Here is a 13588-nt window from a genome sequence, read left to right on the forward strand (position 1 = left end):
TTTGGCTAAAATTGTACAGCTGTGGTCTCTATACAAGTATTTTCTACTGAACTGCATGTAAAGGTCTGTCCCAAAGGAGAGTTCATTAGCATAAGTTCTTCTGTTCCCCCCGTGGTTCGACATGGCTTGAGACCTGTATTTTGGGGAAAAAAGATAATCTGTTTTTAATGGTTGGCTGGTTTCTTTGCTGAATAAGTTGGCCTGCTGCAGAGCCAACATCTGTGACCTTTAATGTCCTTGTCCAGCAGAGATGTCTGGTGCACATTTTCAATGGAATAAAACTTCAAAAATCTTATTTCTTTAGCCAGTATCAATCAAGACCATTCCCAAAGGGTGGGGTAATACTTTTTCATAGGTTCTTACCTACTGGCATCAAATAGGAGCTTGTTTTTACATTGGTTTTTTTTTGTTTTTGTTTTTGTTTTTTTTCTTACTCTGAGGAACCATATGCATGGTCAGCTTGCTCAGTTGTCACAAATAAGTTCAAGCATTTAGATGAAACAATGAGTATTACTGGCCTGTTTGAGTAAGTGTTTTCAGCGGTCTGCTTCCTGTTTCAGTGGACTTCATGCTACTTCATGCCAGTAACTGCTGGAGTGACCAGACAGAATAAGATTGATGGACATCAGGTTGACATACCTTCTTGCTTTTGACCAAGCACTGGAACATATGACTCTTCCTTCTATGTAGGATTTTGTAGGCCTTGTAAAAGCAGTGGTATAGGCTAGGATAGAAGAATAGATTGTGTCGGTCCTTTCTAGGCTGAATTTTTCACTTTTCTTCAAGAATGAATGAAAAGAGGGTCTTCAGCAGGATGTCTCCCCTTCCAGAATATATCTTTGGGAACTCATGCTACTCGATTTTCTTCCAGAGGGTATCAGACATTAAGGAGAGTCTAATAGAACAGGAAGACAGTTTGTGCAAGTTGAGAACAGCTAGACACTTAAAAATATGGAGGAAGAAAGAAAGAATGTAAAATGTTAATTAAAATTATATATATTTTCAGCTGTGATGGGGAGCTCAACCTGATGACTTAGAGTTTTAAAGTAAGCTCCAGATTCCAAACTTTGTTAAAGTCTGCTTTCCATAAAGATAATTTACCATTAATCAGTAGTGTCTTACTTCCGAGAGCCAGTATCTTCTAGCACATGCTGGATTTCTTTTGATATGCTTAGTGTTGACTTTGGAAAAGAAAAATACAGTCTGGCATCTATCTTTGAGAAGATTGTGACCTCTAATATGGAATATCTGTGACATTTTGGCTCTACTGACCTTTTAGTCATGACAGGTCTTGACACACCCACTCTTCACTTCTTTAGTGCAATCTACCATATTTTCTTAAATCAGTTATATTTGGTGTTCTGAAGTTGTGCTGTTTCATGGCTAGGAGACAGTATTTCTAGCTTCTGTGTAAATACATTCTTAGAATGTAGGATTCTCCTGTGCTTTCAGCTTGTATAGATAATTGAGCCATGGTGGGCATTATATGTTGCATATAAGGATGGTTGTTCTGCAATCTCAGTATGTTATCTGGGTAAAATACACAGATGTCTACTTTATTAAAAGTTAGCATTTTATTTTCTATATCATGACTCAAGTTTTCCCAGATGTGAAGGTAAATGAAAAACAGTCCATTGTTCTGCTCAAGGTTTTGTTTTTGTTTTTTTTTTTTTTTTCTTCTGTAAATGCATGTTGGTTTGTGTGTGGTATTCTGTAATAGTTCTAGCAAAACAAGAAGCTAGCAGTATTGGGAGTTGAAGGAAGTATTTTGAGCTCTTGACTAAATTATTTAGTGCAAGGAGCACATCTTGCCGTTGTTCAGTGCTGAAGAGTTGCTGGGAAATATTGAGAGTAACCTGGAAAAATATAGGTCTTACTGATTTTTGGTTCCTTCTAATGGTTCAGATGTGCAGGTGCTGCTTTTGTCAGATGAATGCTGCCTGATTTCTACTGCTATGTAATTCACCTGCATCAAGATTAAGAAACCACTTTTTATTAAATAAGCTTGGAAACAAGATAAATGTATTTTGCTTTTGTGTAGCATGTATTGAATATCTGTTTTTCTGATGAGCATTTAAAATGTTTCCTCGTACAATTGGGAGGAATGCATTATCTCTCATATAAAAGCAGTGCAGTGCTGAAATAGTCCTCCTTAATTTTGGTCAGAATGAACAAAAGTGTCTGTGTTTATTCCTGCCTAATGCATCACAAATCTGCTGACATGCTAACCTTGGAGTCTTGGCTGGCGGTAATCAGGCCTGTGCACCGGCAGGAAAGATGTACCTAATGCACTCCATCAGTGCAGTTTGCATATGGAAGTTCTCACAGGGGAGCTGCCCTGTGCCAGCTGAGGGTTACCTGCCCACTGCAGTTATTGTATGTAATTATCGAACCAATCTGTTCAGCCCAGCAGGGTTTAGATGGTAATCATGAAGCAACACTTTGGAAAGGAAAGATGTAATGCACTGTCCCCTTCTCTCGTGAGCTGTGTGAAGTTGTAGCCGCTTTTAAAGCTGTATTAGTAAAGCTCTAGTCTTACACAATTAAAAAAAAAAAAACCCTAAAAAAAAAAGAAAAGGTAAACTCTTCTGTATTCATCACTTTTCATCTGTGTCTGATACAGGTCAACTCACCCTTTGCAAAAATCATGGCTTTAAAACAATAATTTTCAATAACCACTTTAAAAATACTTTGCAACAGCAAGATTAATTGTAATACACAGATAATAAGAGTTCTATCCATTTAGAGGTTTTAAGATAATGTATCTTGAATAGAGTTCAGATTTCCCAAGTACCTCTTTTTGGAACAGACTGCACAGTTGCTATTAGGAAAAAAAAATAATAATGTACTGTCAGTGGGTATGAGCTACTTTTAAGCCGTGCAAAGAAAGCCTTAAGAAGCCAGGTCCAGATAAACTTGAATTTAATGAAGTGTAATTGCTTTTAAAAAAGCAGGCATTATGAACTTAATGTAAAATGTTTTCGTGTGTTCTTTAAGATTTTTCAGTTTGCTCCTTTGTAGCAGTGATTCAATGTAAATTAAAAAAACCAGGTTTTGATCATAAATACTCATGTTTTCATACATTAAAATTTTGACTCCTAAAGTGAGATAGGGGAACTGTCCTTTTAAATTCTGTATTACTTAGTACTAGAATTCTTGTGTTAATATTCGAATAAATTTCTCTATAACTGGAGACATTTTATAATATATGAAGAAATAATGCTTAAAATTAGGGAATATCTTGTGAAGATAAGATATTTTCTACTTGGTATGGTCTTTCCTGCTCTTGAGTTCAATTACTTTTTTTTCTTATTTTTTTTTTTCTTCAGAAAAGAAGAAAGGCAGCAGCTGCAGCCAGTGAGAGCACTGAGGCAGATATGGAAGATACAGGAAGTCCAGAAAAAAAGAAAGCTACTTCTTCTAGTAAGTCAAAAGATCGTTCTGACAGTCACATGTACTGGTGTGGCAGGATACCTTGGCTAAAGGCCAGACTCCCACATAGCTACTCACTCCCCTCCTCAGTGGGACAGAGGGAGAAAACAGAATGAGAGAACTCATGAGTTGAAACAAAGATGGGAAAATTTATAACTCTTTACTGTTGTGGGCAAAACAGACTCAACTTGGGGGAAATAAATTTAATATATCACAAAATAAATTTGGGTAATAACAAAGCCAAACATTAGGAAAACACCTTTCCTTCCCCCAGGCTTAACTACTTTACTCTAAATTTATCTACCACTCTCCCTGTTCAGTGCAGGGGACATAGAGGGGAAGTGTGCTGTGGTCACTACATAGCGTTTTCTCTCTACTTCTCCTTCCTCCTTACATTTTCTCCCTGCTCCAGTGTGAGCTCTCTCTTTTGGACTGCAGTCCTTCAGGGGAAAAAAAAAGAAAGTGGCTCCGTTTCTTCAGGAAATACCCAAATGTATTTCTCTAATGTGGGCTCTCCCATGAGTTGCAGGGGCTCCATCCTGGATCCTTCATGAGCTGTGGGCAATATCTGCTCTGGTGCAGTGGAGTACCACCTCCTCCTCTGACTCTGGTGTTCCCTCTGCTGTTTCTCACTCTCTTCCCTGCACAGCTACTCCCTATCTGCCTGTCAAGTGGTTTTTTTCCCTTTCTTGAATGTTTTCACAGAGGTACCACAAACAAATTTGGCTCAGCGTTGGCCTACAGTGTGTTTGTTTTGGAGCCAGCTGGAAAGGGCTGTGTCGAACACAGGACAGCAGCTGGTGTCTTCCCACAGAGACTACCTCTGTAGCCAACCTTAGCTTACCAAAACTCAGCCACATGGCCACAAAATACCTGGTAGAACCGTTTACTTGTAGCAGTTCAAGTGCTTTTGATCTTTCATAATTTCTTTCTAGATTAACTCTAATAATGTTGAAATATTTAAACTTTCTGCGTGAGAAAGGATTATGCTCCACTTACATGCTGCCTAAAGCTGGTGGAATTGCTTGGTGATAAAAATTGGCCACTGAACTGTGTTCTTTTGCCATTGTTCATTCTCTGCTCCATTCTCATTTCTGTCATTTCATCTTGTCCAGTTCACTGTTAGAAAATGCTGACTCTTCAGGATTCCTCATCACAGCGTGTTAAAGTCAAGGGCTAGCAGCAGCAGCTTCCAAAAGCAAGCGTGTTTGAAGGCGAGGAAAGGATCAGCTATAAGAATAGAAAATGCTGAAGCTATTATTTCAACATAATTTGGCATAGTTTCAGTGTTGTCTGGAAAAAGTCATGGACAGACAAAGTAGGATTATTGAAAATCCAAGATCAGAAATCTTCAGTAGGTCTGTGTAGGGTAAGCTGGTGGTGGGTATCCAGTCAAACAGGTTTCTGGATCTAACTTTCTAATGCCTTCATGTAGATGTGAACTGGTTTCAAGTAATTGCAAAGATATTTTTCCTAAAGAATTTTTGATTCATACTTTCAATTAAAATATCAGATGTTGTCTGTGGTCAAGTAGTCTAAAAATAATAAAGCAGTAGCTGAAATCTACTCTAAAACAAATCTGCTAGTTTAAAAAGGGTTTGGTGAAGGAGTCTGGCAGGATGGGAAACTGTAACCTTTCAAACACAGTAGTAATATTGATAAGGTATGAATTTACCATAGTATATTTACTCCAACTGTATAGTACGAAATATAAGGAATGAAGCTCATGTTATTTCACCAAGTGACACTACTTTGTTTGTTTTCAGCTGTTCATATTATAGAATTCTAATCATTAAAACCAGTGACTATTTCTCTTACTTGAAAGTCTTTTGAATTGTTGACTTCAATTTATTATGAATTCTCTAGTCTGTCAGTGGCTGAAAAAGTGTTAATTGGATTATATTTTCTTTCAAGGCAATACAGTTATATTATGCTGACATTTATAGGTTTTTTTGAATAACATTTTAGATGTTATTCAAGACTTTTTAACAAAATATTTATTGCAGCTGACTATTTTCTGTTTGTGATTTAATACACGTGTGCAGAACATACTTTCATTCTATATAATATATTATATACTTTTTTCCTGAGATTGTAGGTTGCAATTCTCCTAGAAAGAGATGAAAAAGAACTTGAGGAATCGCAATCCAAGTAGTAGCATCAGCTTTTTGTAAATGCTGAGTTTTTTCCAAAGTAAAGGTACGGGGGAGGCTGTATATATTTTCAACATAAGCTTAAATTAAAAAAGCCTCTTCTTGCCAATTCAGTAGAGTTAAAGGTGAAATGGTTCTAATTTCACCTTTTTATATTACTCAATTTAATGAATACCAAGTGGGGGGAGTATATCAAATGATCTCAGGTGAAATGTGATACATGTATTTATCCATTCGGTTCTCTCCAAATTTGGAATTAAAAACTTTACCACCTATTACATGATTCATAAACTTGTGTTAAAGGAAAGGGCAACTGTTTCATAATCTTCTGATTTTGATGCTTTTGATAATTTGAAAACAGCTGATCATTATAGAAATACTTAAAACTGACTGGTTTTTTGTTACCATGGACTTGTTTCTCCATTATGTGATTAATCCTGTGACTAAAAAAAATCCTGAATTCCAGTAAAATGGATATTTTCTTGGTACTTCTTAGTTGTAGAATTTAAAGTTTAGTCATACAGGAACATTTTAAAAGTTCTTGAAATTCTATTTTATTGGTTTCTAAGGGGGATAAATATGGTGGGATAGGGATTACTCTTCAGATATTCAAACAATATCTCAAGGAGTGGCAAGAGGACCTGTGCAGCCTCTTGCTGTTCATCTCATCAGCGTTAACTATATCTGACTATGCAGTTTTTCTAATCCAGTCCAAAAGATTAGTTGTCCCCAAAAGATCCTGATCAGCTGCGCAGCACTTGGAGTACTCCAGGATGCTCAGTGGCTACAGGGACTCTGCCAATGATTAAGTCTGCTACTGCTGGGGCTGGGAAGCCACCAGACTTGGTGGAGGAGGAAGAAAGAATGGCACTGAGAAAGGACAGACATCTGGAAATTCTTACTTCTGCCGTCAGCTCTCCCTGGTTGTTCTCAGCATAAGAGCGGCCACATCAGATGAGGTCATTGAAGGCCTCTTCCAGTCGTGTCAACCACCAGTGTTTCTAGAGCTGTCAAGTCACTCTTCTTTTTAAAAGAAACACAATTTCAGAAAGCCCTTGAGAAACAAGTTCTGCTGTACTTCCAAAATAAGTTGCACAAAATTTGGTGGAATTCTTAAATTGTTTTTTACTTATATTAACATGTTTTCGGCTTTTTCTATTTTTTTTTTCCTGTGATAACTGCAACCCATGGGCTTTCCTGAAAGGTGAAGTTTTACAGTGCATCCTTTAGAAAGTAATATGGATGATGTTGAAGTATTATATTAGCCAATGTGTCTTCACTAGAAACAATTCTGTCAGAAGACAAGAAGTTTTTTTACCACTCTGTTACAGCTCCATTTTCAGTATTATCTGCCTTCATGTACGGTAGTAAAATACACAGAAAATACACAGGCTTATAAGTGATGGTGCTGTTAAAGCACAACACCAAATTTTGACATACACTGTATGTATCCACCAACGCTCATGCAGGGGTGTAGTGCATAACATTAACAGGGCTAATATGCATATTTTTGGTTAGTTTGTTGGAATAGGCAGATAGTATAGGCATCTTCAGTGAAAAATCACATAAATGCTGAAAAAACAAGAGTTTTATGAGAATTTTTGAATGATCCTAGGTCTAAAGCTACAACAGAGATAAAACATCTAGCCCTGGCGGATTTTTTTTTAGATCTTGGGGTAAATGTAGATTGGATTAATAGCAATACCGAATTTTTTTAGAATAGCCTTTTTCATTTTCTGTTATGAGTTTTTAGGACAGTTTTGAGGTTTATTAATTAGGACAGTAAAAAGAGAAATGCTGAAGTAGATATGGCAATAAAAGTACTGGTTTTTTAAATGTACTTTTGAGTAGTCAATACTCCTAGGGCTAGGAATTCTGCATGTCTGTATTGCTGGATAGTATCTACCATGTTAAGGCCTTAACTGGGGTGTTTGGTTACTCCTGCAGTATAAATAAAGAACTAAGTGAACAGTTCCAATATGAAAACAGTCATACTGATGGATTGGTTAGAAGGCATTCCCAATGAAGGTTTAATAGTATTTCTCAATTAATAGGTACTTAGCTTTATGTTTATTTACATTGCGTGGCTTTGCATAAATCAGTATCTGGGTTATTGTCTTAAATCTTTTTTTCTTTATTAAAGCAAGATTTATCACTTAATGTTGGATTAAATCTTCACTTTGGGGAATTTTTATATTTAGACAATTATTGGCCTTGTTGTCAAGCTTTAGGACAAAGCAGATCATGTTGTTTTTTGAGCTTGTTCATGGTGCCAGTTGATACTTGTCTTTCTACTCCGTACCAGTGCCCCCATTCTAGGTAGATTTTTTAACCTCGTAATCTTATACCCTAAAAAAATTTTTTTTCTGCAAAATCTGTACTGCACAATAGTTCTAATTGTGTTATTCATCTGTTCCTTCTTGTGAAGGATTTGGTATTACCTAGGATCTGTAACAGACTCCAGGAGTAAGTAGGTATTAGTCTTAAGACTGGGTATCCATCTCTGTGTCTAATCACTGAAAGATCTGTCCTGTTCTTAGCCTTCTTTTACCTGTGTCAGGAATGTTGCAAGTTAAATGTTCTAGTAGAAGAGTTACATGATCTGGTTAAAAGCACGTGCTGTGGTGTTGCACCTAGAAATTAACAGGAACATTTGGGTTTGAAAGCAGAGAAATACTGCTTTTGTTTGCCTGCAATATTGACAAACTCACTTCTGTATTTTTCATTAAGTATATTCAAACACAGTATGTGATCTGTCTTTTTATGGCCTGCCCCAAGATTGTTTGAGAATCTTTAAAAGCTATTTAAATTAGAAAAGGTATGGTAGGGGGTGCTTTTAAGTATAAAGTTTCTTAAATATTACAGTTAGGAAAGAAAATATATTTGGTTTAGATTTAACTTATCTTTGTGGTTCTTCCCGAATAATAGTTTTACTTGGCAATTTGCAAGTGACAAATTCAGTGAGAAGCATCTTGAACATGTTCCACTTATCTTAATAAAGAGACAAAATTAATGTCCAAGATGTAAAATACGGGAGTGTTCCTGTGTGCTCCCGTGTCTGCTTGGAACACAGTTTTGTACTTAGTCTACCATTATATTTTAAACTTATTTCTGTTTAATATCTTCAGACCATTTCGAGCACATAAACACATTTAAAATGTAAATAATTGAAGTTCCTTGTTACACTTCATGGGACTTTGTTGTGTTTGCTGCTGTAAAAAGTATTAAATTAAAACAAAACACCTTCTGAAGAATATTTTCCATGAGTAAGGTTTTGTGTAATGACTTTACATGTAGAACTAAGTCATTTAAGAAAAAGTGATGTCTGCTTTTTGTGTTGTTTTCCTGTGACCTGAAGATGTATTGCAGTATGCTGAACAAGTATTGCAATTCAAACTCAGACATATAATTTGCAAGTGAAATTTTTCTACAGGAAAGAAAAATTGTACTACAGTGACTCAGAATTTTACAGGAAACTAACCTTTTTCATGATTGCAAGTAATATATTTGAATTAAACTTTTTTCCTCCTGCAAAAAGAGGAGGACTAGTTTTAGACATGTTCTGCATGGAACTACTTATTTATATTATGTGTGTACAATTGTGTTTTGTAATGTCTTCAGTAAAGCAATTTTTTCAAATAGAAGTAAACCAGTTTCAATTTCATTTGGAACAATTTTATATTCAAATTTTTAAAATAACACTCATAGATTTGATGTTATCTGTAAGAAATACACAGGCATAAAGTCATCAGATAATACACTCTTGTGTTCTGATGTTTTTCCCTATGAGAGTATGAAATGTATTCTTCATTTGTTGCAGGAAAGAGAGGACTTGGAAGAACAAAGTACCTAAAGCCAAGACCCATCCCATAAATTTACAGACTTTTTTCTCTCTCATTTCCACCCCACAATCATATATTCCTTGGAATTCAAGTCCATGTTTGCTTTCTTCCAGTCTCTTTGTTCTTTTTTCCTGAGTCATATTTCTGAATTTTTTGTAGAAAAAGAACTGCTGAGATAAGAGAACACACCAGCTAACCAAAACTACTATTTGTCGCCCTTGCAATTTCTTCAACAGCCTTCAGAGTCCTGAAAAATTCTTGTTTGAGAAGTGTTACAAGTTCTTCTCAGTTATGCAGGGGTTCCCTGGCTGAGTTGGGAAAGAGCTTGTCAGAAGACTTCATTCTCTTCCTTATCTCATCTTCTTGAAGGAAAGATAGATCTTCATTGGCACCATCTTCAAGCTGCTCAAACTGCTTTGAGAATGGTGATTAACTCTCCTTAAATGCTGCAGCCTGGCTTAGTAACCAGCTGCAAACATCAAATGGGAATTTGAGTGTAGTCTTTCAGCTTCCAATACTGGAAATATTTTTTCCTTAGTCCTTCCATACGTAAATAGCAATTCCATTCTCTTGTTTCCCTTTTCAGTTTCATGATTGTAGAAGCCTTCTAAGGGGCAGTTGAAGGAAAAGATCTCCCAGAGAGCCATCTAGCAAGATGACTTGGTTATTTGATATGAACAAAGACAGCTGAAATACATAACTGAAGCACATTTTGCAAGAGAAAAGGGATACTGTGGTCAGTGGGAGAATTTTGAGTAACTGGCAGTCCTAAATTTATATGCTTTGGAAATGATTTTTGTTATTGCTTTTAGATATGGTCTCTTCGAACAACCTGCTTGCCAGGTTTACTAGGAGTCTTACTTAGATGTCATTATTCATTACCTTTGTTAATAAAATATTGTCAAGTAGTAGCTTGAATCTGTAGGTAAAGTTACACTGATAGCTGAGCTGATTTAACAGCTTGACATTGACAAACAAAAATCTTCCTTTTTTTCACCTGTGTGCCTTCCACCTCCCCTTCTATAAGCTCCATTCAGAATGCTTGAAGATGCCACACCTCACTAAACTATGAGAATACCAGACCAAAACAAATGGTTTACAACTGAGATAATTTTCTTCCTTGTAGCTGTTACAGTGCTGTGTTTTGGATTCAGTATGAGAATAATGTTGATAACACAGATGTTTTAGTTGTTGCTGAGCAGTGCTTACCCTAAGTAAAGGACTTCTCAGTTTCCTGTGCTCTGCCAGTGAGGAGCTGCACAAGAAGCTGAGAGGGAGCACAGGCAGGACAGCTGATCCAAACTGGCCAAAGGGATATTCCACACCACAGAACATCATGCCCAGTATATAAACTGGGGGAGTTGGCCAGGAGGTCCGATAGCTGCTGGGGGGTGAGCTGGGCATCGGTCAGTGGGTGGTGAGCAACTGTGTTGTGTATCATTCATAGATTGGGGTTTTTTTGTGTGTGTGGTAATGCCTCTCTTTTAACTTTTATTATTATTACATTTTACTTTATTTGATTTATTAAACCCTTCCTATTTCAATCCATGGGTTTTTTTCTTTTTTCTGATTCTCTTCCCCATCCCACTGGGAGGGAGGGGAGGGGGAGTGAGTGAATATACTCTGCATGGTAGGTAGTTGCTGTCTGGGGTTAAACTATGATACCAGGTTATGAGCTGGGTCACCTTAGCACAAGGTCCAAAGAGCACCAAAAATGGCTTAGTACTGGAAGACATTATGGAACTTAAAGTTGGCACGTGGCGAGGAAGGAGGGATTTAGATTTGGAGAAGGATCTGGTTCTTTTGGTGAGGATGAGCTAAAAAAAGTGGCTCAACTCCATGTAATGCTACTCTTGGAGAAGTTGAAGTGTGCAACATGTTTTTTAGGAGAAGATAATAGCTGTAGATTCTTCTATGTCCATGTTGTGTTCCCCATCCCCCCACTCAAAGTTCAATGAATGGTATGAGTTGATCTGTCCTCTTAAAGGCTAAAAGTATTTTCTTGTGATCTGTTTTTGCCATTTTATTTAACAAAAGGTCTTTATTTTTGTTTTGTTTGAATTGCAGATGCAGTAGCTACCAGAACCCGGAAGATGACCTCACCAAAATCCAAGAAAAGCACAGCAACCAGAAAGAGAGTCCAGAAGTAAATAATAGATGGAGCGACAAATTAAGTTGCTCTGTGGCTCATTTCTGGTTGTTTTTTTTTTTTTTGTAGCACTGGAATCTTTTTCTTTCCTTTTTGAATGATGAATCCTGTAAAAACATGGACTGCTGTTTGTACCTGTTTTTGAAGAATAAATGTTTTATTAAAATATTTGCATAATTTATGTATACTTAAATACTAATGCAAAATTTTGCCAACATTTGAAGTGGGGATGCCTTTTTATTCTTTATATAATGAATTCTTGTCTTAAAGGCAAGCTAAAAGAAAGTGCTTTTTTTCTGCTTTATAATGTAGAGATAAAGCCTTATTTAATAATTTCATTACGGGTACTATATGGGGAACAGCAGTGTTGCATCTGATTTCTCCTAGTTTTGAGTAAAGTCTTATTGGAGGTCACTTAGATGTACACTGAGATGAAGTGGGAAACGGCAGAAATATCTTTTAAATGTTTCTCAAGTGTTTGAATAAAAAACAGAACGTAAAACAGACATCACATCCTTCCATTCTAGTTTGTATAAAAAGCATTTAAACAATTCTTTGGAAGACAGGTAGTGAATTTTAGCTATTTTTTTGCATACTATTTGTGTTCGTATCACTTTTCTAATTATTCAGAGTTTCTCTGGAAAGAAATAGACCAGACGCAGGGCCCAGGGCAAAGAAAAGAACCAACCAAAAACCAATGCTTATTCTCAACAGCTCCCTCAGGTTTTCTTTTTATATTAGTGAAAAGGCTAGAAAAGTTGTAACTGTGAAGAACTTTATACAGTGTCTAGTTCCAATGAAATATTAACTCACATCTGCTTCTCATAACAACATAATGGTTTACCTTTTTTAATAGTTGAGGAGCATATAATCTTCCCTATCTTTTGTGAAAGTACTTCCTTGCTTAGCTTTGAGTCTTGAGAATTGTAAGTCAAAAATAGTGTTGAATTTCAGTGTGAAATACCACTACTTTTCATTTAGATACTGCAAAATGCACAGAATTAAGGCATGAGCATCATTCTTATCAGGGAGACTGCTTTATGAAAGTTTGGTAAACCAAAAGGAATCCATATGAGCCAATGAACATTGTATTTGTGTGGATGTCCAGCTTGCTTGATTGTATAATGTCTGAGTAGCTACTCACTAGAATAAGTATGTTTTAGCATGAAATGTTGAATGAATACATTTTGTAACAAGGGAATCAATTTTTTTGAAATAAAACTGGAATACCATATTTAAAAGGTCCTTTCTCTTTTCTGTTGACTGCTACACAAACTTGTTTTCCTGGGGTATTAGCAAAGTGTAGCTGACAACTTTTAAGCATTCTCTTTGTTTCAGATGTAAAAGTAGGGCTGCTAAAGCCTCTCGCATATTTAAAACTCCTCGAATCAAACTATCATTTTAATGACTTCGTTTAATCATTTTGTTCAGAAAGTATGTTACACTATTCTGAATAGCTATTGTCAGGAAGGCATATTATATTCTCTTGCTTGTCACATACTCAAAGTTAATGTCTTCTTTTGTACTTCAGTTGTTTGACATTTTATTTTTTTAGTAACTTATTTACCAGTAAACTTCCTTTCTTTACTTTCCACGTTTTCAAGGAGCATGTTTTATTTTGACACTGCCAAAGCCAAATGCAACAAACACAGACATTTCAGGATATCTGAAAAGAATGTTTTGAGGTGCAAATTTCATAAGCCACCCCTACCTCCTTCCATCTCAAAAATGTCCTGGAAAAAGGTGTCCTGGCAAGTGTTCTGTGAAGAAAAAAGGTCCTTTCCATTCTAGGTGAATGTTGTTTTAGGGCTTGTCTCTGCTCACAAGACACTGCAAAACTACAGTGTTGACAGGCAAGTTACTGCTGTAACTGCTGTGGTGTTTAAAGCGTGGGATGGTCAGGAGGAGCCAGGGGAAGGCTGTGATAACACCCGCAGTGCTGCTGTATGTATGGCATGCAGTGTGTGCTTGCACACACATGTTTTTGCTGCTTTGCAGAGCACTGATGGGGA

General features: G+C 36.5%; 1 protein-coding gene across 3 annotated transcripts in view; it reads left to right on the forward strand.

Annotated features, from left to right (window-relative positions):
* VRK1 (VRK serine/threonine kinase 1) overlaps nucleotides 1-12810 on the forward strand; it is a 34592-nt gene extending 21782 nt beyond the window's left edge. For 2 of the 3 annotated variants that reach the window (XM_032691473.1, XM_032691474.1), the window contains exons 12-13: nucleotides 3330-3423; nucleotides 11495-12810. In XM_032691473.1, coding sequence (XP_032547364.1) covers nucleotides 3330-3423; nucleotides 11495-11577 — 177 coding nt within the window. In that variant the 3' untranslated portion in view covers nucleotides 11578-12810. Of the gene's footprint in view, nucleotides 1-3329; nucleotides 3424-4547; nucleotides 4662-11494 lie in introns of those variants that run through there. The other variant, XM_032691475.1, reaches the window with a different exon arrangement.
* The last annotated feature ends 778 nt before the right edge of the window (nucleotides 12811-13588 follow it).

The sequence above is a fragment of the Chiroxiphia lanceolata genome, chromosome 6, assembly GCF_009829145.1.
Source record: "Chiroxiphia lanceolata isolate bChiLan1 chromosome 6, bChiLan1.pri, whole genome shotgun sequence".
NCBI classification, from domain to species: domain Eukaryota; kingdom Metazoa; phylum Chordata; class Aves; order Passeriformes; family Pipridae; genus Chiroxiphia; species Chiroxiphia lanceolata.